The 25,372-nt window shown below is 47.9% G+C and overlaps 1 protein-coding gene across 4 annotated transcripts in view; it reads left to right on the top strand.

Annotated features, from left to right (window-relative positions):
- The window catches only part of EIF3A (eukaryotic translation initiation factor 3 subunit A), a 1,009,075-nt gene that overhangs the window by 110,270 nt on the left and 873,433 nt on the right, over nt 1-25,372 (top strand). For all 4 annotated transcript variants that reach the window (XM_078643910.1, XM_078643908.1, XM_078643907.1 and 1 more), the window contains exon 6: nt 12,198-12,406. In XM_078643910.1, coding sequence (XP_078500036.1) covers nt 12,198-12,406 — 209 coding nt within the window. The remainder of the gene's footprint in view (nt 1-12,197; nt 12,407-25,372) is intronic.

The raw sequence follows: 25,372 nt of genomic DNA, 5'->3' as shown, positions 1-25,372 counted from the left end.
CGGAATCGTAGTCTTTTTTTTTTTTTTTTGTCGTAGCCCAGGTGGGCGTCGACGTCCCACCATTTGGTGTACCTTCGGTGACGTCGGCGTGCTTCCGGCGGAAGCTACCACCCTTGGGCGCCATCTTCAGATTCTTTTTTCCGCCGTTGGGTCTGGATCGTCGCGTGAAGCTCCAGAAGTTTTGGAGGAGGAAAGAAGAAAATACAGCAAAAATTCACAGGTGAAGACCTAAGAACATAGACAGAAGAGGACCTTTAGAGAGGAGACGACGAAGAAAGGAGAGCACTTCGAAATCTCCGACCTCCTTGAAGGAATGCGCACACAGGGGGCCCCCTGAGCGCAGGGATGTACAAGACGCCGTTTAAATTCTGCAAGAACTGCCACCACAAGTTCGCACAGAAGGACCAGCACCCAGTCTGCAACCTCTGGCTGCCAATCGACCACGAAAGCAGAGACTGCAACGCCTGCTCCGTCTTCAAGCCGAAGACACTCCGAATTCGAGAAGGACAGACGACAGCTCACCACACGATGCAGGGCAAGGGCCAAGCCCCGACGCTCTATGAACTTGGCCTCTCCACCGACTATGAGGACAACATCGCCGAAGGACCAGATGACTTCACGGTCGCTGAGACCGATAAGAGTACGCCTGATAAGGTAGGAGAGTGTACGACCCCGAAAACTCCCACAGGGCCTCGAAAGCCTGAGGCAGACTCTCGAAAGTCAGAGCACAGAGCCTCGAAAGGAGCACCGGCGCCGAGCAAATCGACGACCGAAGCTGCATCCTCCGAAAAAGAGCCCAGCGGATCCTCCGAGAAGGACTCCCGGAGGCAGAAGACCAGCGAAAAGCAATGGTCATCGAAGCAAGCCCCCGAAAAAGGGCCTTCGACTTCGACGTCAAAAGAAAAAGAGCCGAAGAAAGCTTCGACGACGCCGCCGAAAAGGGCGGCCGAAACGCTCGACGACGAACAGGCCGCAGAAATGCAGAGAAAAAAGAGAAGGCTCGAGGCCGAAATGGAGAACATCCTTCAGAGAAAGAAGGACTTCGACGAAAAAATGAAAAGTTACAAGATTCCCCCGAAGCCGGCACCGACCGTCGCTGAGGTACAGGAGATCGAAGAGTTCGACATCGAAGAGCCGCCGAAAACTCCAGAACCTTCGGAGCACGAAGAGGAGGAGGACCTCTACTACACAGAGGGGGATTACGGGGAACAGCAGTCAAGCTACGGTTCAGGTTCCTCGACGGCCCAAGACCAGGAATGGCAGGACATCGAGGCCGAAAACCCAGAGGAGGCTGTGGAAACATAGCCCTCGAGGCCTTCGCCACCGGATGACATTGGGGCATACAATGAGGTGGTAAGAAAGGCGGCAACAGCTTATGAAATTAAGCTGGAAGAGAAGCCAAAAGCAGACTTCCTGCTTGAGACACTGCTCCCCATACAGACAAGGAGCCAGTTCCTGCCCATGCTCAAGAGTATCACGGCCCAGGGAAAGGAGGCCTTCAAGGACCCGGCTACATGCAGATCTGTAACGCCGAGGACCGAGAAGAAGTACAAATTCTCCTCCGAAGACCCAGCTTACATCAAGGGTTCCGTCACAGCGGATTCTATCATCGCTGCAACAGCCAGAAAAAGGGCAAACGTCCGGACCCCCACCTGACAAAGAAAGCAGGAGGATGGACCTAACGGGCAGGAAGATTGAGAGGAACGCTGCAACGCACTGGCGGATGGCGAATTCCAACGCCCTCCTGAATAGGCATCAATACCAGCACTGGGAGGAGATGGGACAGTTGCTCAAGCACCTCCCGGAACAATACCGTGACAGAGGAGCACACCTGGTAGAGGAAGGGAAGAGCATCGCCAACTCATGCCTGAAGACAGCCTTGGACGGGGCAGAAACATCCAGCAGACTGATGGCTATAGGCATCACTGAAAGAAGGCAAGCATGGCTCAGGATCTCAGGATTCAAGGCTGAAGTCCAGAACAACATCCTGAACACACCCTTCAGCGGTGAAACATTGTTCGGAGCCCCAGTTGATGATAAGCTCACCCAACTGAAGAAGGACAACGAGACGGCAAGGTCCATGGGAGCCCTGCAGTTCAGAGGGATGAGAAGGGGCACTCCGTCGCGGAGGCCGAACGGCAGAGGTGGAAGCCAGCGAGGAGATTCTCACCAGAGTTTCCACCAGGGGCAACAGAGTGACAGCCAAGGCCACCAGGGGCAGCAGAGGCAAAACTGGAACTACCAAGGCAGGGGCCAGTCCTTTCGATCGAGAGGAAATGGACGGGGCCAGAGAAGAAGAGGTGGTGAACAGCCCCCCTCTAAGTGACTTCACACGAGAAAAGGTGCTCTACCACCCACACTCTCCGGGGGAGGAGCACGGGAAAACAAAGAGGAGAGGGCTACACGGACAAGACACAAAGGAACATGCAACTCCGGTAGGAGGAAGATTGAGATTTTTTCTCCAGGAGTGGAGAAAAATAACAGACAAGTGGATACTCAATATTATGCAGTTCGGGTACTGCATAGAGTTGGAAAAAAGGCCACCAAACAGAAAACCAAAGAAAAGACCGCACTCAGGAAGAGAGCTGCAACTTCTGCAAGAGGAAGCCCAAGAACTCCTCCTCAAAGCGGCCATAGAAAGGGTCCCCTTCAAAGAACGGAACATGGGAGTGTACTCAAACTACTTCCTAGTGCCAAAGGTGGACGAAAGCCTAAGACCCATCCTGGACCTACGGTTCCTGAACAAATACGTCAAAACTCAAAAATTCAAAATGACGTCCCTAAAAGAGGTCATTCCTCAGATAAAAGCAGGGGACTTCTTGTCCACCATAGACCTCAAAGATGCATACCTGCACATCCCCATGAACAAGCAGCACAAGCACATGCTAAGGTTCACAGTAAACAAGGATCACTACCAATTCACGACCCTAGCTTTCGGCCTAAAGTCCGCACCAAGGGTGTTCACCAAATGCCTCGCGGCAGTGGCCGCACACCTAAGGAGAAAGGGGATACACGTGTACCCCTACCTCGACGACTGGCTGGTGAAGGCAAACTGCTACAGGACATGCAAAGAGCATGCAGAACAGGTGACAAGAACGCTAGCAAACCTGGGTTTCTCCATACACTGGGGCAAAAGCTCGATGGAACCAGAGCAAGTAAAGATCTTCCTGGGAGCCCAGATCGACACCATACAATGCAGAGTCTTACCGAGCGAAAAGAGAACGCTCAGCCTACTGAGGGAGAAACGTCACTACCAGAAGGGGCGATCTCTGACAGTGAGGACTGTGAGCAAGATCTTGGGGATGATGGCATCATGCATCCACCTGGTCCCCAATGTACGCCTACAAATGAGACCACTCCAAGAGTGGCTGCAACAACAATGGTCACAAGCTACAGGAAGTTGGGAGGATCTAGTGGTTGTAACGCACAGGGTGCAGGAAGAGATAAGGTGGTGGACCAAGGACAGAATAACAGAAGGGAAACCTCTAACACCACCGGACCCAACAGTGACCATCACCACAGACGCATCCCAGAAGGGGTGGGGCGCACACATGAACAGGCTCAGAGTGAGGGGTCTGTGGAGCCCTACAGATGCAGTCAGGCACATCAACTACCTGGAACTGAAAACTGTGTTGTTAGCCCTCAAGGCCTTTCAGAAACACCTACACAACCGGAAGGTGCTAATACAAACAGACAACACCACAACGATGTTTTACATAAACAAACAGGGGGGAACTCAATCGTTCCCGCTGTCAAACTTGGCACAAGAGATCTGGAAATGGGCCATACCACTAAAAATAGACCTGCTAGCCATACACCTGCCAGGGAAGGACAATGTAGAAGCGGATTGGCTCAGCAGGCAGACTTCAGCATCCCACGAGTGGGAACTCAACAGTCAGGAAACAGAGAGTCTATTCAGGAAGTACGGCACCCCAACAATAGACCTATTTGCAACACACCGGAATGCAAAATGCCAATACTTTGCATCCAGGCAACCAGAGGCACGGTCCCAAATGCCCTATGGATAAGCTGGTCAAAAACATTTGCCTACGCTTTTCCCCCGATACCACTGATCCCCAGGGTGCTCAACAAATGCATGAAGAGCAACATGACGCTCATCCTTGTGGCACCACAATGGGCCAGACAGACGTGGTATTCTCAGATAATGGTGATGGCGCAGGGGCCTCCCCACAAGTTCTCAAAAAGAAGAGACCTACTCTCCATGGAAAACGGAGGAATCCTACACCCAGAGCCAGAGAGCCTCAACCTCTCAGCCTGGCTCCTGAGGACTTAGAATTTGCACACCTGAAACTAGCAGAGAGCACCCTGCGGGTGCTGCGAGAGGCAAGAAGGCCCAGCACACACAAGTGCTATGGGGAAAAGTGGAAAAGATTCACTCAATGGTGTTGCAAGAAACAACTCCAAAGGAGACTGACCAAGGAGTCCACGGTGCTAAGGTACCTCACACACCTAATCAAGGCAAAGCTAAGCTCATCCTCACTGAGAGTGCACCTAGCAGCGATTGTGGCATACACCAGAGGAGAAACAGGGAGAAGCTTCTTCACATCTCAAGTCGTGAAAAGATTCCTGGAAGGGGCTAAAAGAATAGCGCCGCCAAAGAGAATGCCGCCACCGGCCTGGAACCTAAATGTGGTACTGACTGAGCTCATGAAAGCACCTTTTGAACCCATCCACAAAACATCACTGCAGATGTTGACAATGAAGACGGCTTTCCTGGTGGCAATCACCTCACTACGAAGGGTGAGCGAACTGCAGGCACTCACACTGCAGGAACCCTACATCCAGATACACAGTGACAGGGTTGTGATGAGAACTGACCCACACTTCATGCCATAGGTGGTGTCAAGGTTCCACATGAATCAGAGTATTCAGATTCCTAGCTTCTTCCAAAACCCCACTACAAGCGCTTAGAGGTCGCTCCACACCCTAGACGCAAGAAGGGCTGTGATGCACTACATTGAAAGAACGAAGGACCACAGGAAGACGAAACAGTTCTTCGTGTCCTTCGCTAACAGTTACATGGGCAAACCAGTTACTAAAAACACCATAGCCCGATGGATCGCACAGACAATTCAGTTCTGCCACAAGCAAGCTGGCCAGGAGCTAACAGGAGGGGCACAAGCCCACTCCACCAGGAAGAAAGGAGCAACAATTGCCTTCCTGGCCAACACACCGATTCAGGATATATGCCTGGCGGCAACATGGGCTTCAGTGCACACTTTCACGAAGCACTACTGCGTGGATGTACAGATGAACAAGGAAGCACAAGTAGGACAAAGTGCTTCAACATATTTTTAGCAACCAACGCTCATCTTCCACCCAACCGCCACAAAAGTAACGAAAACCGCTACAAAATCTATGCACAGCATAGTGAATCCAGAAAGATTCACGCTGCAAAACGAATAGTTTCTTACCTGTCTGTGTAGTTTTGCAGCTTGAAGATCTTTCTGGATTCACTAGCGAACCCACCCGCCTCCGCCAGAAAGATGAGGCTGGAAAAGAGGGTGGAAAAACATGGAAAAGAAAGCAAGTTGGAACAATTACAAAATACGTGGAAACACCAACGTTGAAAAAACGATTAACATACATAGCCATGGATTCACTACAAAGACAAACAAGGAAAAGAGACAGAAAAAAGAATCCGAAGATGGCGCCCAAGGGTGGTAGCTTCCGCCGGAAGCACGCCGACGTCACCGAAGGTACACCAAATGGTGGGACGTCGACGCCCACCTGGGCTACGACAAAAAAAAAAAGAGCGAAAAAAGACTACGATTCCGTCCCAACCACCAGATTGCGGAATATGCACAGCATAGTGAATCCAGAAAGATCTTCAAGCTGCAAAACTACACCGACAGGTAAGAAACTATTCGTTCTGATGATTTAGTGTTGTCCACAGCTACTGATCCCTCCAAACAAGTGCATAGTGATGCAGACGGGTTACCTGAACTAGATCTAATAGGCAGTATGCACAAAGCCTTAACTCCTGTACAGAGGGGAGATGGATCAGGGACTTTAATGATTGCTACCACATCTACCACGTCTATCTTATCCTTGCCCTCATCGGACTTACTAACAACTGATGGTGAGGGCAGTGGCAGTGGCAGTGGTGATACTGTTGTATCTGTTAGCCCTTTGGAAGGAGCCACCATATCAGAGAACAGCGAGAAAGTGGATTTAAGCCTGGAGGAAGGAGGGGCTAAGGCTAGTGGTCCCATCATCATCACTGCAGAATCCTTACACCTAATGTTCTCAGCTTTGTCTGCTGATATTAAGCGTGGTTTTGAAGAATCAGCTGCTAACCAAAAAGACATCAGAAGCTTCTGCAAATCTTTGGATAGCAAAATTGAGGGCATCTCTACAAGAACACAAGCTTTGGAAGAGACTGTGGGGCAACTATCAATGTGTGTAGAGAGTGTGCAGGACGATATTCGGAAGTTAAGGAGAGAAGACGCAGCCCTCTCTGACAGAATGGAGACAGTGGAAAATAACGCAAGGAGATGTAATATTCGTATACTCAATGTTCCGGAAGGGAATGAAGGAACGGATATTAAGGGGTTTATAATATCTTTACTAAAAGAGTCTCTTAACTTACATCAATCCGATGAGGACCTGGCAAAGGACATTCAGCGTATCCACAGGGATCCATTCAGGCGCAACCCTCAAAGAACTAAGCCGAGGAAGATCTTAGTGAATTTCCATACATATACCCTCAAAGAACAAATTCTGAACCTAGCTCTGAAACAAGTCTTTAGCAGGGAAAGGGTTCAACTTTCAGGTCCGCTCAGATTTATCTAGATTTACCCTGGATAAGCAGTGGGAGCTAGGCAGAAGGATGGATGCTTTTCGGGGGTTAGGCGCTACGGTTCAGATGGGCTTTCCTGCATCTCTTAAAGTAATGCTTAATAATAAGATGCACAATATACGATCAGTAGAGGCTGCTGATGAATTATTGCTATCACTGGGAAGTAGAAAGGGAACTAGTGACTAACATAGATGAGCTGGTATATATATTTTTTTTTTATCCAGCGTATCTGTGTAGAGTTGCCCTTTTTTTTTCCCCCTAACCTGAACGATCTATAGTAAACTAGCCCTGTTAAGGTTACCAAGGGAAAGGTAAGGCTACATAAAATTGCAGCAGTAGGAAAACTAGGCGGAGACCTTGATTATTTAAGTCTACTTAAGAAACAATGATTTATAGGGGGAACGGAAAATAAAGGAGGGAAAGATCTAATGGAAAATCCAGTAAATGTAATTTAAAAGGATAAAAAAATATATATATATATAAAAAAGATTATACATATGCACGAAAATACGTCCACACAATAGGGTAAAATAGGTATAATAAACACTAAATATAGGAGGCACACACAGGAGGTCAGGCAGAGTAGGGGTACCTTCCATCCGGTAACACTGGATAGAGAGTACAAGGGTTCCTCATGGGTTCGGGGGTAGTAGGGAAGGGCACAGGGGGGTAAGTAAGAAGAAAAAATCCTCGTTCGTAACCATGCTCCTATTAAGGTTTTTGTTTTTAATGGCAGTACTTAACCTGTTTTCGGTAACTGTTCAGAGTATCCTTTTCAAGGAGGGTGAATGCAGCCAGATATTTAGTTACCACCAATCTTTAGAGTATGGGTAAGCTTAAGATTTTCTCCTGGAATGTGAATGGCCTGCGCACCAAACCTAGGGCGAATAAAATCTTGCAATATCTTCGAGATGTTGATGCGCGGGTCATGATCCTCCAGGAGACCCTTCTAATTGAAACCGAGATGGATGATTTGGTTAAAAAGAATGGGTGGCTAGATTCCTCAGTCTCTACTTCACAAAATCTAAACATAAGGGGAGTGACGATTTTGTTTAAAAAACCCATGAGTTTTAAAATCATTAAGAAAAAAGCAGACACAGGAGGGAGGTGGGCTATTGCAGCAGTTGAGATGGACGGGTGTGTATTAACGCTGGCAGGATATTATGGTCCTAATCGTGATGACCCTGCAGCACTTGAAGCCTTATTCTCTCATTTGTTGCATTTCCCAGAGCCTGTAATTATAACAGGAGATTTTAACATTGTCTTAAACCCTCAGTTGGATAAATCTCCGACAAGCAGGCAGCAGGTTTTGTCAAAGTCTAGGAGTGGTCTGCTTGGTTTCATGAGCCAATATGGCTATGTAGATATTTGGAGGGTAAGGGCAGGTCAGAAACTGGGATTTTCTTATAGAAATCTTAAATATCGGCATCGATCAAGGATAGACTTCATCTTAACTAGCCGTTCATTGGTGGACTCCGTTGCCAATGTAAGTTATGCTCCCTCCCATCTTTCCGATCACTCTTCTATGATGCTGGATCTAAACTGGGGATCTAAGCAGCCCGATAGAAATTGGTCTTTTGATAGATCCTTTCTTACCTCCTCTGAGGACATGGAGTTTATTAAATCTGAAGCCCGTGAATTTTTTCTGGCTAATGTAGGCTCCGCCAAACTCGGTGTTGTTTGGGACGCCTTTAAATGTACAATAAGAGGGCTGATAAAAAATAAAACGGTCTACAGAAGAAGGCAATACCTGGAAGAGGTGTCCTCTATTGAGGCTAGAATGTTAATAGTGCAAACAGATATTGAGGGAAGTAGAATCGAAGATGGTAATGATATATCCCTGAAGCTCGAGGAGTTGGAGGAATTAAAAAATAGGTTATCTATTTTGGACAAACGGATTCTGCAGAGGTGGGAGGCCAGCAAGTTGTCTCACTTTCAGTAAGGGGAGGGTGCAGGCAGGTTGCTGGCCTGGAAAGCCAAAACTGACAGGGTAAGAAATCATGTAGAGGTAATTACTGCGGGTGGAAATTCCTTTACAAGAGATGAGGATATCAGGGCCACCTTTAAAGACTTCTTCCAGTTAATATACCAGGAGGATCTTAATATAACAGTAGAGAGTATTACAAACTGGTTGGAGGCCATCTCGCTACCATCACTATCATCCGAGCAAAACCACTTCCTAGACAACGAAATAACAGGGGCAGAGGTAGAGGAAGCTATTCGGGGAGCTAAGGGTAATAAAGCTGCAGGGACAGATGGTTTACCGTCCGAAATTTATAAAAACTTGATGGTCGAGGTTGCCCCTATTCTGGTGTCTTTATTTAACCAGATATTAAGGGAGGGTGAGGCACCACCAGCCTCTTGGGACAACGCCTCAATAACACTTATTTTGAAGCCTGGGAAGTCCCCGGCTGACTGTGGTTCGTATCGGCCTATTTCGATACTGAATGCCGACTACAAGCTTTTTGCTTCGATTTCAGCGAAAAGGCTTGGTCAAGTGGCCCCGGACATCTTGCACCTTAACCAAAAAGGCTTTTTGAAGGGGAGGCAGATGTTTGAGCTCATTTATGATCTTATAGGCTCCATCGATATTGCAACAAAAGAAGGTATGCCCCTGTCAGTTCTCACGTTGGACGCCACCAAGGCCTACGACAGGGTTAATTGGCTGTACCTGTCGGAGGCCCTGTCGAAGTTCAACGTGGGCAAAAAATTCTGTGGAGCGATAAAGTTGCTGTACAGAAGTCCATCAGCCTCTCTGTTGGTCAACGGGGGGCTATCTGAGTCGTTTCCGGTAACGAGGGGGACAAGGCAGGGTTGCCCCCCCCTGTCTCCCCTATTATTCGATCTATACATAGAGCCCTTTGCCCAGAAACTAAGAGAAGCCATCTTAGTTGCACCATTTACCTATTGCAATTGGATGAAAAAAGTAGCCCTCTACGTGGATGATGTTATGATCTTTACATCTGATATGAGTACGGCGTTCCCTGCAGTCATTGACCTAGCCTTGGAATTCGGCAGAGTTTCAGGGTACGAGGTCAATGCCTCCAAGACTGAGTCTATGTCATGGAACGTTGCCCATAATACTCATGGTGAAATATCGAGAACCAATCTGTGGTATTTGGGTGTTTCAATAGTTAAAGATATAGGGCTGATTGCTCCTTCAAATTTTGATAGGGTGGCTGCACAGTGCCGAAAACAGATGAGAGCATGGGCACATCTCCCGATTACCATCTTAGGGAAGGTAAATCTGGTTAAAATGTCCATCCTGCCAAAGGTTACATTTTTATTTAATTCAATTCCGTTGTTTTTTGATCCCAAAACTATATCTAAGTTACAGGGTGAGATTTCTTCATTTATATGGAGTAACAAAAATCCGAGAATGGCTTGGAAAAAGATAAGGCGTCGTAGGGAGAAGGTAGGACTGGCAGGTCCGGATCTCCAAGCTTATGCTGGGCCTTTCAGTTATCCCACTCATGCATGTTGCTGAAAACACCTACCGAAACAGGTGTGGGTGGCATGTTTTCAGCTTTGCTCAGTTGTGAGGGAGTTGGGCAGAGCAGCTTTTTGTTTAAATTTGGGGATCCCAAGTTTAAAAATAAAACTGAAGGTGTTGCAGGGGATGGCCAATACCTGGTACAGACTGAGATTTTTGATTAAATTGGGGTATTATTCTAACTGTGCCCCAATTTGGGACCTACCTGCACCCCCAGCCTGGACAGAAGATGCACTTGCTCTACCACTTAGAGAGGCTGGAGTTAAATCTTGGGGAGATCTATTCATGGATGGATCCTTACTACCATGGAATTACTTGGTCAATAAAATCGGGCCGAGATTTTCAAGATTTAAATATGTGCAAATAGCAAGTTGGGCTCAGACCTTTCAAGGACAGTCCACACGGAGTAGGAATCTACCTATAGGAGTTGTAAGTGAGTTAGAGGCGGGTCTGGTCAATAAACCCCCTGCAAAAAAGGAGATCTCACTCTGGTATAAAATAATCTTAGAGGAAACCGACGGAAAGTTCTGTCTCCCATCACAACTATGGGGCGAGTTGATGCCGGGGAAGGATGTGGAGGAACTGTGGGGAGCCTCGTGCGGGGTGCTCTGGGACTTGGTCAAACCAGCTTGGTTGCGAAGAAATCATTTATTTACCATGCATAGGGCCTACTATTCCCCGCAGAGGCTGTCGAAGTTTTCCTTGACGGGACCGGTCTCCTGCACAAGATGTGGCTTGGAGGCGGCATCTGATGTGCATATGTTTTTTGAATGCCCGCAAATCGCTGCTTTCTGGAACTCTATAGGTGAAAAACTGTCCTCATGTCTGGGTCGTCCAATATCTATAGATTTGGGTCTTGTTATTTTTGGCCTGAATGAAAAATCCCGCTCTGCTGCCTCGAACCTTTTGTTTTTCTCTGTGTTGGTGGCCCGCAGGGAAATCTGTAGGCATTGGAAGGATGCTTTGCCGCCCTCTTTTTATAAATGGCGCTCCGCAATGCTCCGAATATCTAAATTAGACCTGGCAAGGGGAGGAAATCAGGAAAGGAGAGCTTTCTGGTACCAGCTGGACTGGTGTCGTTGAGCCTGGGGTCCCCCCCCCCCCCCCCCAGGTCCAATGATTACGCATTCATGGTTCACCCTTGGGTTGGTCCAGAACGAAGATATATTCAAGGGAGCCTAAATAGGCCAGATACTATCTTTTGGCGGTCTTAGCCCGGACATCGAAGGATTGTGGCCTGCCAGTAGGTGTTGTTGGGATATTGTGGCGTTAATTCCACCAAATTATTCCTGCCAGCGGATGCTGAGACATCACCAGGCACTGCCTACCTTCTTGCTTTGTGGAGAGATTGCTAGTAGATGAATTGGAGCCATGGCGCGAATGAGGATAAAAAATAAATAAATAAATAAAATAGCAGTTCAGAAACAAATTGCTTTTGTGACATAACTCGGTTTAAGGAGCAACATACTGAAGAGCTCCGAAACGGTTGCAGTGATTTTGGTGAAGAATTTGTGCAGCTGTCGGAGAGGAACCATTGGGGAGATTAATGTGAAGAGCATGTTAGCGATAGTTGTTCATTGTGCCACACAATTTACTGTTGTAATAAGCAGAGAGTACGTAGTGATTTTTCAAGCGAATGTATCGGTCTGAGTGCCAAAGCAGTACTTGCTTTTGGGCAGAAAAAGATGCAGGTTGGTCTGACAATTTTTACCAAAAAAACTAAATATTTTGTCCTCTTGAGTGTAATGACATATGGGGGAGCATTGTACCAAAAATGTGTTTCATAAGATGTATTTTCTTGTGTGTGCAAAAATCCAAGGTCGGCTCTGTCTTGTGTATTAGATTCTGAATAGCCCATTCAATTTTGTGGTTTGCTTTCAGGAAGCTTTCAAGGCGGTGGAAGACATTCATGGGCTTTTCTCCTTGTCTAAAAAGCCCCCAAAGCCCCAGCTGATGGCAAATTACTACAACAAAGTTTCAACTGTTTTCTGGAAATCTGGTAACGCACTTTTTCATGCCTCCACGCTTCACCGACTTTACCATCTCTCCAGGGAAATGAGGAAAAATCTAACACCGGAAGAAACGCAGAAGTAGGTACCCACAGCAAAACTGTGTTTTCTAGTTGGTTTAAAAATACGTGTGTTTTTCCAGTGTTCTGTAATTGGGTGGTGATTGTTTCTTAACAGCTGTTATTTGAGTGGGATTTGCTTCACCTTATGTGGCAGTCCTGTCCAGTGATATGTCAGGGTAAAAGGACGTTTCGCAGCGTGAATCTTTCTGGATTCACTATGCTGTGCAATATTCCGCGGTCTAGTGGTTGAGTCCGGAATCGTAGTCTTCTTTCTTTTTTTGTGTAGCCCAGGTGGGCGTCAACATCTCACTTTTTGGTGTCCTTCCTGTGACGTTGGCGTGCTTCCTGTGGAAGCTCCCACCCTTGGGTGCCATCTTAGATTATTTTTCCGGCCGTTGGGTCTGGATCGTCACCGAGAGGTTCCAAAGTTTGGCGAAAAGAAGATGGACAGAAGACCACCGAAACAAATTGGAGAATACATCTCGAAAGCAAGACCACTGAACCGGGACGGCGAACGAGGAGGAGAACATCAAATTTCGACGTCCAATGGAGAATGCTTACACAGGGGGTCCCCTGAGCACAGGAATGGATAAAACACCTTTCAAATTCTGCCGCAATTGCCACTACAAATACGCGCAGAAGGACCTGCATCCGGTTTGCAACCTCTGCCTGCCGGTCGACCACGAGAGCAAGGATTGCAACGCCTGCTCCGTTTTTACCCCAAAGACGCTCAAGTTAAGAGAAAGACAGAGGAGAGCCAACTACAACATGCAAGGCCAAGGTCCACCTCCGTCGCTCCGGGACTTGGGCCTCTCCAGTGGGGAAGAGGACAACATTGCCGAGGGACCAGATTAGTACACGCCATTAAGTGGCTGTGGAGTTCGTAATGACAACCTCCCAGCACCATATACTCTTAATGGCATCACTGCACTTACAGTGCCCAGGAATGGCTCTGGGTACAGTAGGGGCACAGGGCTCATGCGCCCACACCTCTGGCATAGGGCACCCAGCTAGAGGGGTGACTGAAGTATGCCAGGGCAGTGGGCTCTCTGGGCATGGCTCACAGGGATGTGTGCCATGTCGATTCTGTTTGGTTCTGTTACTTAGACACTCAGCCTGCAAAGGCAGTGTGTGGGTGTCGGGGTACAGGGCCCCTGAGGGTGGCACAATAAGTGATGCAGCCCTCAGGGGTCTTTTCTGGTCACCGTACCCTGGGTACCATTTACTAGGGGCTGATAGGTGGCCAGAGATGCCAAAAGGGTTTTAGTTTCAACACCGTTTTAGGGAAGGAATACAGGCCGTGGGTACCTGGTTGGCAGGAACCCAGGGCACACACAGTCAAAGCACATCAGCAGTTCAGAAAAAAGTGGGGGCATACCAACACAACACCTCTAGGGGAGGGGCACAACAAAATTAGCAAAAAAAGTTTTACACGCACTCAAATCAGGGATCAACCAACATGTAACACCAGTAGGAGGCCGACTAAAACACTTCTTCCAGGAGTGGAAGAAAATAACAGACAAATGGATACTGAACATCATACAGTTCGGATACTGTATAGAACTGGAAAAGAAGCCTCCAAAAAGGAAGCAAAAAAGAAAGGCGCGCTCAGCAAAAGTACCCACGTTACTCTTAAAGGAAGCACAAGAACTCCTACACAAGGAGGCGATAGAAACCGTACCATTCAAAGAAAGAAACAAGGGAGTGTACTCGAACTACTTCCTCGTACCAATGATGGACGAAACGTTAAGACCCATCCTGAATCTACGGTTCCTAAACCAATACATAAAGACTCAAAAATTCAAAATGACATCCCTACAAGAAGTCCTCCCTCAGATAAGGGACGGAGTCTTTATGGCCACCATAGACCTCAAAGATGCCTACCTACGCATTCCCATGAACAGACAACACAAACATCTACTGAGATTCGCCATCGACAAAGTACACTACCAGTTCACAGCCCTAGCCTTCGGGCAAAATGCCCAACAAGGGTCTTAACCAAATGCCTCGCACCTACGGAGGGAAGGGATTCATGTATACCCCTACCTCGACAACTGGCTAATAAAAGCAAGTTCCTACAAACTATGCCAGATACATGCACAGCGGGTCACAGAGACGCTGACAGAACTGGGATTCTCAATACACTGGGGGAAATTCTCGATGAAACCAGAAGAAGCGAAGATCTTCCTACACGCACAGATCAACATCATACAGAGCAACGTGTTCCCCAGCGACAAGAGAACACTTGCCCTGCTGAAGGAGTCGCGTCAATACCAGAAGGGGCGAGCTCCGACAGTGAGGACAGCGAGCAAGATCATGGGGACGATGGCGTCCTGCATACACCTAGTCCCCAATATACAACTCCACATGACAGCATTCCAGGAATGGCTCCAACAACAATGGTCACAAGCTACAGGTAGTTGGGAAGATCTAGTGGTTGTAACGCACGCAGTGCAGGAGGACATAGCGTGGTGGAACAAGGAGAACATAACAAGGGAGAAGCCTTTAACACTACAAAACTTAACAGTGACCATCACCACAGTCGCATCCCAGAGGGGATGGGGAGCACACATGAACCAGCTCAAGGTGCGGGGTCTGTGGACTCCAACAGATGCGATCAAGCACATCAACTACCTAGAACTAAAGACCGTGTCTCTTGCCCTAAAAGCCTTCCAGAAACAACTGTACAAGCAGTGAGTGTTTGATACAAACCGACAACACAACAACAATGTTGTACATCAACAAACAGGGAGGAACACAATCCGTTGCACTATCCAACCTAGTGCAGGAGATATGGAGATGGGCCATCCCACTGGAAATAGGCCTGGCTGTACACCTACCAGGAAAAGACAACGTAGAGGCAGACTGGCTCAGTAGACAGATATCAGCATCCCACGAGTGGGAGCTCAATGCACAGGAAACGCAAAAGCTATTCAAGAAGTGGGGGACACCAAAAATAGACCTATTTGCAACACACCAGAATGCAAAATGCCAATACTTCGCATCCAGGAAACCAGGGGAACAATCCCAGGGGAATGCCCTATGGATAAGCTGGTCGAAAACATTTGCCTACGCTTTTCCCCCCCCGATATCACTGATACACAGGGTACTCTGCAAATGCAGAACCAGCAACATGAAACTGATTCTGGTGGCACCACAATGGGCCAGGCAGTCCTGGTTCTCTCAAATAGTGGAGATGGCGCAGGGACCACCCCACAAGTTCGCAAAAAGAAAAGACTTGCTGTCCATGGAAAACAGGGAGGTACTTCACCCCGAGCCAGAGAGCCTCTGCCTAGCTGCATGGCTCCTGAAGACGTAGAGTTTGCACACCTAAAACTCCCAGAGAGCACACTGCGGGTGCTACGGGAGGCAAGGAGACCTACCACACGGAGGTGCTATGTGGCGAAATGGAAAAAAATTCACACAATGGTGCATCAGAGAAAAACTACACAAGAAAATGACCAAGGATTCAACTGTGCTAAAATGTTTAACACACCTGCTAAAAACAAACCTAAGCTTTACCTCACTGAGAGTACACCTAGCAGCGATAGTAGCCTACACAAGAGGGGAGACGAGAAAGAGCTTCTTTACATCCCAAGTAGTAAAGAGAATCCTGGAAGGGGCTAAAAGGATTGCCCCACCCAAAAGGATGCCGCCACCGGAATGGAACCTTAATTTAGTTCTAACAGAGCTTATGAAAGCGCCTTTTGAGCCCATCCATAAGGCCTCACTACAAATGCTCACAATGAAGACAGCCTTTCTAGTAGCAATCACCTCGCTATGCAGGGTAAACGAGCTACAAGCGCTGACGCTACAGGAACCCTACATTCAAATACACAATGACAGGATGGTAATGAGAACGGACCCACACTTTATGCCAAAGGTGGTGTCAAGGTTCCACATGAACCAAACAATATAGATACCAATTTTCTTTCAGAAACCATCCACAAGCGTGGAGAGAGCACTACACACTCTGGACGCTAGAAGGGCTGTAATGCATTACATGGAAAAAACTAAAGAGCACAGGAAAACAAAGCAGTTCTTTGTGTCCTTCGCAAGCAGTTTCCTAGGAAGACCAGTAACAAAGGGCAGCATTGCACGATGGATCGCACAAACTATACAATTTTGCCACAAGCAGGCAGGCCAAGAACTACTAGGAGTGGGCACAAGCCCACTCTACCAGGAAAAAGGGAGCAACAATAGCCTTCCTGGCTAACACACATATTCAAGACATATGCCTGGCGGCAACATGGGCTTCAGTGCACACTTTCACTAAGCACTACTGTTTGGATATACAAATGAACAAGGAAGCACAAGTAGGACAGAAAGTGCTTCAACATATATTCAACAATCAACGCTCATCTTCCACCCAGCCGCCACAAACATATCAACTATTGTAGGATTGGGCCAGCAAGGGATTTTGTTTGTATTGTTACTATACAGCCAATATGAGACTTGGATTGACTAGAGTACTCACACTATTCTATATTAGTGGCTAAAGTAAATCAATTACCAAACAGACAAATAATGTTACCACACTAACATTATTAAAGATAATGATACACGAACCAGGATTTTGAAAAAAAGTTTTTTTGTTTACTTAATGACATAGGAATTCATCATATATCACAAATAGGGTACAAAAAGAATGCGATGAAGATATACAGGGCGTATAGTGAATATTCCACAAGTATATCACAAAAAAGTCTAAACTGCTAATGGATTAAACATAAAGATTCCAAATCAACAAGTAAATAGAAATCAGTATTGAATAAATCTCATGCAGAATTAGACAAGGTTGTCGACGTTTCGGTCTTCGTGTTATGCTTTCATAAGACCATCTTCAGGACATAAACTTTATTGCATTTGGATGTAGACCCTTCAGAGTCAAAAAACAAGTACTTCTTAATCAGTCTTGTTGGTTGAGGGGTTGTGAATGATTCAGACCCTTCGTTGAGGGTAAATAACTGCAGCTATATTTCAACCCACGCTTTCAATTTTGCTGAGAAAAAGACGTTGGTAAGATGTTTACAGTTCGGATAGGAACACAGTGTCGTCACATTTTCTCTTTCGATCTTGATGAGAAAGACGTGGATGGAGAGTTTGTGGTTCAATTAGTGTCACTCGTTATGTCCTCACGTTTAATTGAATAATCGTGCGCTGATGAATATATCAATTACTCGATCGGCCGTGTCAGCGTATACTAACGAAATAGCTGATCAGCTATTTCGGCTGTGGCAGCGTATTCTAACGAAATAGCTGATCAGCTATTTCGGCTGTGGCAGCGTATTCTAACGAAATAGCTGATCAGCTATTTCGGCTGTGGCAGCGTATTCTAACGAAATAGCTGATCAGCTATTTCGTTAGAATACGCTGCCATGGCCGTTCGAGTAATTGATATATTCATCAGCGCACGATTATTCAATTAAACGTGAGGATATAACGGGTGACACTAATTGAACCACAAACTCTCCATCCACGTCTTTCTCATCAAGATCGAAAGAGAAAACATGACGACACTGTGTGTTCCTATCCGAACTGTAAACATCTTACCAACGTCTTTTTCTCAGCAAAATTGAAAGCGTGGGTTGAAATATAGCTGCAGTTATTTATCCTCAACGAAGGGTCTGAATCATTCACAACCCCTCAACCAACAAGACTGATTAAGAAGTACTTGTTTTTTGACTCTGAAGGGTCTACATCCAAATGCAATAAAGTTTATGCCCTGAAGATGGTCTTATGAAAGCATAACACGAAGACCGAAACGTCGACAACCTTGTCTAATTCTGCATGAGATTTATTCAATACTGATTTCTATTTACTTGTTGATTTGGAATCTTTGTTTAATCCATTAGCAGTTTAGACTTTTTTGTGATATACTTGTGGAATATTCACTATATGCCCTGTATATCTTCATCGCATTCTTTTGGTACCCTATTTGTGATATATGATGAATTCCTATGTCATTAGGTAAACAAAAAAACTTTTTTACAAAATCCTGGTTCGTGTATCATTATCTTTAATAATGTTAGTGTGGTAACATTATTTGTCTGTTTTGTAATTGATTTACTTTAGCCACTAATATAGAATAGTGTGAGTACTCCAGTCAATCCAAGTCTCATATTGGCTGTATAGTAACGATACAAACAAAATCCCTTGCTGGCCCAATCCTACAATAGTATATCTGCCCAAGCCCGCAAGGGTATATTGGGTTGCTCACCTCTTCTCACAAACATATCAAGCCGCTACAAAGTCTATGTACAGCATAGTGAATCCAGAAAGATTCACGCTGCAAAACAAAAAGTTTCTTACCTGTCGGTGTAGTTTTGCAGCTTGAAGATCTTTTTGGATTCACTAGCGAACCCACCCACCTCCGCCAGAAAGATGTGGCAGGAGAGGAGGAAATACAAAGACAATATACAATCAGACACTTTAAAGAGACAAAACTGGAATTCCTTTACATTAAGGAAGAACTTGAAAAGATTGGAAAGGATGAACAAACATGACACAAACAAGAAAAAAAAATCCGAAGATGGCGCCCAAGGATGGGAGCTTCTGCAGGAAGCGTGCCTAGGTCACAGGAAGGACGCCAAAAGGTGGGACGTCGACGCCCACCTGGGCTACAAAAAAAAAAACTAAGATTCCGGACCCAACCACTAGACCGCGGAATAGTGAATCCAGAAAGATCTTCAAGCTGCAAAACTACACCGACAGGTAAGAAACTATTAATTTTAATTGAAACCCCCCCTAAAGCAATGCTCAGTGTTTCGGGTTTTTGAACAAACCTATAAGTGAATTTTGCAAATAATTTTGAAGCCAGGGAGTCAAAATGTGTTTAACTTGAGAGGAGGCCAAGAACTTTAGGCCAATAGATGTTTATTTCTGCCTTTTATTTTTTGACTTCCATACTGTTGCAAAGTGGGTTATTGGTAGAGGCAAATGTAGGTCTGCCACTGGCAATAAGGCCACTAACACATAATAGGACTCAACATAGGTCTTAGAAAATTATTCCTATGCTCAACCCTTGGTAACGTGGCTGCTAGCAGACAGGCTTAACTTCAAAGACAGGTATGTAAAGCATTCAAAAACAGAATTACAGTAAATAATCAAGACACAGCACAAAATAAAACTCCAACACCAATTTATAAAAATAGTTAATATTTTTCTTTTAAATTACACCAAAACGAAAATAATCCACTCTAGGGAACCAGCGATATGAATTTTTAAAGATTAGTCACTTTCTAGTGCTTAGAAACCAACTGTGCCCCTTTTAGTCATTTCGTTTTCCCTGTTAGGGATACACCTTTATAAATTGTTCTGAAGAATTTTCTCACCACTGTGGTGGGCTGCCTTCAGCAAGTGGGGTCCAGTTAGAACACCTTCCTGGAGTTCTGTTTGCGGGTCCCAAAGTATCCAACCCACAATCCAAGGTTCTGGTATCTCCAAGATGGTCCTGGAAAGTATGAAACTTCAATTCCGCAATCCACTTGAACAAAACCCTTACAAATCCACTGGTACTCCAGGCTTTGAATTCTTTGTGGGGCTGTCAAGGTGAGCTCTGTTGACCTGTAGCTTGCAGGGAGTCCACGGAGTCCTTTTGCTGCAAGGTAATCCAAAGGGCTGCAGTTTCACTTGGTGCAGTCTTCAGAGGTCAGACGTAAGAGTTCCTTGCACAACAAAAATCTTTTCAGCAGGGCACTTCTTGCTTCATTCAGTTTCAAGCAGCAGATTTGGAGGGCTCTGCCACGCTCGGATACTTACTCAAAATTCTCTGGGTCAAGCACCAGGTCACTTCTGACCAATGAGATCAGGGCAACTCCTCATAGTTATGATCACATCCTGCTGAGTGTGGCATTAGTTTGTCCCAGGGTGCATCATTCTTCCAAATCCATAATGGCTGAGTTCGAGGCATGTGGGCTGCTAAATTCATATCTTAGCATTAGATCGCCGCCTAGTGTTGGGCTCGGATGATTGCACATTGTTGTCCTGGAAGAGTCTTCGAAGTATCCTGAGATAGGTGGCTCCTCCCCTGGACTACAGTGCGCATGGGCATCGGCTCCATCCCCAGATTGTTTTTTTCCGCCATTGGGTTCGGATGTGGTCTCGACGTCTTACTGTCGGAACCAAGTAAAACTATCTTTTACCGGCCAAAAGGCCTCGATTTTCTTGCGTCGGTATTGTCTGCGCTCGGTCTCGAGTCTTCCGTCTCTTGAAGCCGGAATAAGCGGAGTTTTCTTCGCTTTCTACACTTTGAGGCCTTCTCATCGCGACACGACAGCAAGCCTTTACGGACATGGAGCGGAGCCCGTTCAAGTACTGCCCGCTCTGTGGGTCCAAGTACCCACACATCGATCTACACCCTGTGTGTAACAAGTGCCTTTCACCGGACCACGACGACGGCAAGTGCAAGGCCTGTGCACAGTTCCGCTCCAAGAAAACTCTCAAGCTTCGGCGCGCGGTGCGCTTGGAAGCTAGGCAAGCGGCCCCAGATCCGGAGAACATCTTCGGCGACCCGGAAGAAGAGGTCCAGGGTCACCTTCTACAAATCTCCCCATCACAGACGGAGGTCGAGGCGGATCCGGGAGACGACGACGGAGTCGCGGGTCAGGTCCTCGAATACGTCGAAGAGGTAGGAGACGACGATGAGATTTATGGGGCCGCGGCGGACAGCTCTGCGGACGAGCTCTGCCCCGAAAGTTTCGAGGATACCGACCGGGACACGGGATCGCCTGTCGGCCTTACCCTGGACCCGTTGCCGCAAGCCACAGCCCCGCCTTCGGGCCCGGCTACGGACTCACTTGCTGGGCGCGATGTTTCGAAACCGAAACTGAAACCGTCGGGGTCGTCAACACCTAAAATGGCCGACCCGAAATCGAAACTGAAACCAAAGGACTCGAGTGTCCCTAAGATGGCTGCCGTGCCTGTGAAGAAGTCGGTGCCCGTCACCCCGTCGGCTCCGTCGACCTCCGGTCCGCAGAAGCCGAGGAAGTCTGTCGATTCCGATGCTCCGAAATCGAAGCCGACGCCCGAGGAAGGGGCCCCCAAGAAAGATGGTCGGCACGGATCAGCGGCTCCGGCGCCGTCCAAGCCCGCCACGGTCGGCTCCAAAGAGGCTACGCCCAAGAAGTCTGCGCCCCGGCCTCAAGTTTCGGAGGAGCCGAAGAAGGTTTCCGCGCCCAAACCGCACAAGGCCCGCGAGGACGTCGGATCCGAGGGACCGCTCAAAGCATCCTTGTCGGCGACGAAACCCACTGGCAGTGTACCGTCCCCCATTGCGGAGTCACTGCAGAGAATCAGGGAGAAAGCCTTTGCTCCATCGGCTCCGATGCCATCACCGCAGCCGCAAAAGGACGCTCCGGCTAAGCCTTCTGGGAAACTCCTTTTTCTCTTGCCACCTAAGGAGGCGCCGAAAGCGTTTTCGACGAAATCGGCTCCGAAACAGGGTTCCTTGCTGCCTGACCCTCTTCCACGTCGTGTACTCGAATCGGAAGACGATTCAGAGCATTTCATCGATGCTGCCACCGGCAAGCTGACACTCTATAAACGGAAGATCACTTCGGAGCCGGTGGACCCCTACGTCATCCCGTTGAAGAAGAAGAGGGTGCCCCTTGACGCCTTAGGCCTCACGGAACCGATTCCGCCTCCTCCTAGACGGAGCCCTACTCCCTCCCCAGAACACTCTGTGGGTGAGGAAGATGATGAGGATGAACAGTACAATTTCCCCATCGATGAACCTGATGTCCAACCAGATTCATACGACGACACTGGTGACCAGAACACCCAAGGTGCGGGCCAAGACCCGCAGACCTTTAATCCACGTGCATCCCCGACTGAGGACTCAGCAGGATTTCATGCACTAATTGAACGGGCGGCGGCCAATCATGATGTGGACATGCATGCCGACCCGGTTGAGGAAGACTTCCTTTTTGACACCTTTGCCATATCTGAAAGGACAGTAAAGACACTTCCTATGCTGAAGGGTGTTCTCAAACATGCTGGAGACATTTTTAAGGAGCCTACGAGGGCTAGAGTGGTCAACCCTCGCATTGAAAAGAAGTACAGGCCTGCTCCTGCGGACCCCGTCTACATCCGGGGACAATTGCCACTGGACTCTCTTGTGGTTGCCAATGCCAGGAAACGTGCCAACTCCCAGACAACGGGTGAAGCTCCTCCCCCGGATAAAGAGTCCAAAGTGCTTGAGGCAGGAGGCAAAAGAGTGGCTGCACAGGCGGCAAACTTTTGGCGCATCGCAAATACACAGGCGCTCCTGGCGCGTTATGATAGGGCGCACTACGACACCCTAGAACAGATTATACAACACCTGCCCCCACAGTTCCAAGAAGGCACCAAGATGCTTATTGAGGAAGGAAAGCTAATATCAAACGCAGCCATCAAGTGTGCACTTGACGCTGCGGACACAGCTGCTAGGGCTATCAACACTAGCGTTATGCTGAGAAGACAAGCCTGGCTCCGCATCTCAGGGTTCAAGCAGGATATTCAGACAACAATTCTGAATCAGCCAGTCAATCCTGATAGTCTGTTTGGTCCGGATGTTGACACCACCCTAGAGAAGATAAAGAAGGACACGGAAACTGCTAAGTCTATGGGGGCCCTGCAGTCCCAACAGTTTCGTGGCAGCAATTTTCGTCGCTCAGGTGCACGTGGAGTCACCAGAGGACAGATGGGTCAACAATCCCAGTTCTCCAAAGGTGGGGCGCAATCCTCGTTCACTAAGCAGAACAAGGGAGGTTATAGGAATAACAGCAACAGAGGTCGCGGCAGAGGAAACAACAGCTCCCGCACCTCGACTCCAAGCAAACAGTGACTTTCTGTCACTGCCCCCCGACCACCTAACACCTGTCGGGGGGAGACTGCAGCAGTTCCTGCCCGTCTGGAGAAACATCACCACAGACAGGTGGGTGCGTCAACTGATCCAAAATGGTTATTGCCTAGAGCTGAAATCCACTCCACCCAACATCCCACCGAGGCAAAGGCCTATGTCCGCAGAGCATTTGCACTTATTGCAGCAGGAAGTGGTGGCGATGCTGCAAAAAGGCGCAATCGAGCTCGTGCCGGTGGGGGAGGAAGGCACAGGGGTATACTCCCTGTACTTCCTTATTCCAAAGAAGGACGGTTCTCTCAGGCCCATTCTCGATCTACGTCCCCTCAACCTGTACATACTGTCAGAGCATTTCCATATGCTTACACTGCAGCAGATTCTTCCCTTGCTAAACCAGGGAGACTTCTTAGCGACCTTAGATCTCAAGGATGCTTATTTCCACATTCCACTACACCCGTCACACAGGAAATACCTAAGATTCACTATTCAAGGCAGGCACTACCAGTTCAAGGTCCTACCCTTCGGAGTCACTACGGCCCCGAGGGTGTTCACCAAGTGTCTAGCGACAGTGGCGGCGCACCTCAGGAGGCAGAATATCCATGTCTACCCCTACCTAGACGACTGGCTCGTACAAGCCAAGTCAGAGCAACAGTGCGCCGCAGACATGTCGACTACAATTCACCTTCTTCACGATCTGGGTTTCTCCCTAAATTACCCAAAATCCCATCTTCAGCCGGCACATGTCCGGCAGTTCCTGGGTGCTACGATCAACACCCTGACAGCCATGGCTCAGCCAAACCAAGTCAGAATCGACAGCATTCAGTCACTGATCCAACGATTCCGACCGAGACACTCCCTGCCAGCGAGAGTGTTCATGCAGTTGATCGGCATGATGGCCTCCTGCATCTTCATAGTCCCTCACGCACGGTTACATATGCGCCCGCTCCAGGAGTGCTTAGCGAATCAGTGGACACAGGCTCGTGGGCAATTGACAGACCTAGTGTTGGTTACCAGTCGGGCATACGACTCTCTGCATTGGTGGACTCCACACAACCTTTGCAAGGGCCGACTGTTCCAAGAGCCCGTGCCGCAGATTGTCCTGACGACGGACGCATCCCTCCAGGGATGGGGAGCACATGTGCTCACTTACACGGTGCAGGGACTATGGACGACGCAGCAACAGAAGATGCACATCAACTATCTGGAACTGATGGCAATCTTCATGGCGCTCAAGTCCTTCATTGTACATCTGAGCAACAAGGTCGTGCTAGTCCGGACGGACAACATGACCGCGATGTACTACATTCAGAAACAGGGGGGCACCCACTCGCCACAGCTGTCTCATCTAGCTCAGAGCATGTGGAAGTGGGCCATTCAGAGGAACATTTTCCTCATGGCAGAACACCTCCCGGGCAAGGACAATCAGATGGCGGATCTGCTCAGCAGATACAGCCATCAGATGCACGAGTGGGAGTTACACCCTTCTGTTCTCCACCCGTACTTCCAGCAGTGGGGTCATCCGGAGATAGACCTGTTCGCAACAAAGGAGAACGCAAAATGCCGACTCTTTGCCGCCAGGTTCCCTCACCCACAGTCGCAGGGGAATGCGATATGGATGAACTGGTCAGGCAAATTTGCATACGCTTTTCCGCCAGCCCCTCTAATACCGCTGGTCGCAAGAAAGCTAAGGCAGCACTCCATGACTCTCGTCCTGGTTGCTCCAACGTGGGCACGTCAAGCTTGGTACACCACGTTCCTCGAACTCTCAGTGGTGCCGCATCAAAGACTGCGCCTCACACCCAGTCTTTTGACGCAGAACCATGGAGACATTCAGCATCCAGATCCACGACAGCTCAACCTGGCGATCTGGCTCCTGAAGTCCTAGAGTTTGGATACCTTAACCTACCTCCAGAATGCATGAGTATCATCAAGGAGGCGAGGAAACCTACTACTAGAGCATGCTATGCTGCTAAGTGGAAGCGTTTTGTCATCTATTGTACGTCCAATGACATCAACCCGCTAGATGCATCTATTCCCAACATCATCTGCTATCTGTTACATCTCTACAAGTGCAATCTGGCGTACACTTCCATTAGGATACATCTCTCAGCCATAGCGGCTTATCTTCAGAACAGGCAGCACCTC

Source organism: Lissotriton helveticus, chromosome 5_1 (genome assembly GCF_964261635.1).
Source record: "Lissotriton helveticus chromosome 5_1, aLisHel1.1, whole genome shotgun sequence".
Classification (NCBI taxonomy): domain Eukaryota; kingdom Metazoa; phylum Chordata; class Amphibia; order Caudata; family Salamandridae; genus Lissotriton; species Lissotriton helveticus.
This window is presented reverse-complemented; position numbering and strand designations above follow the sequence as displayed.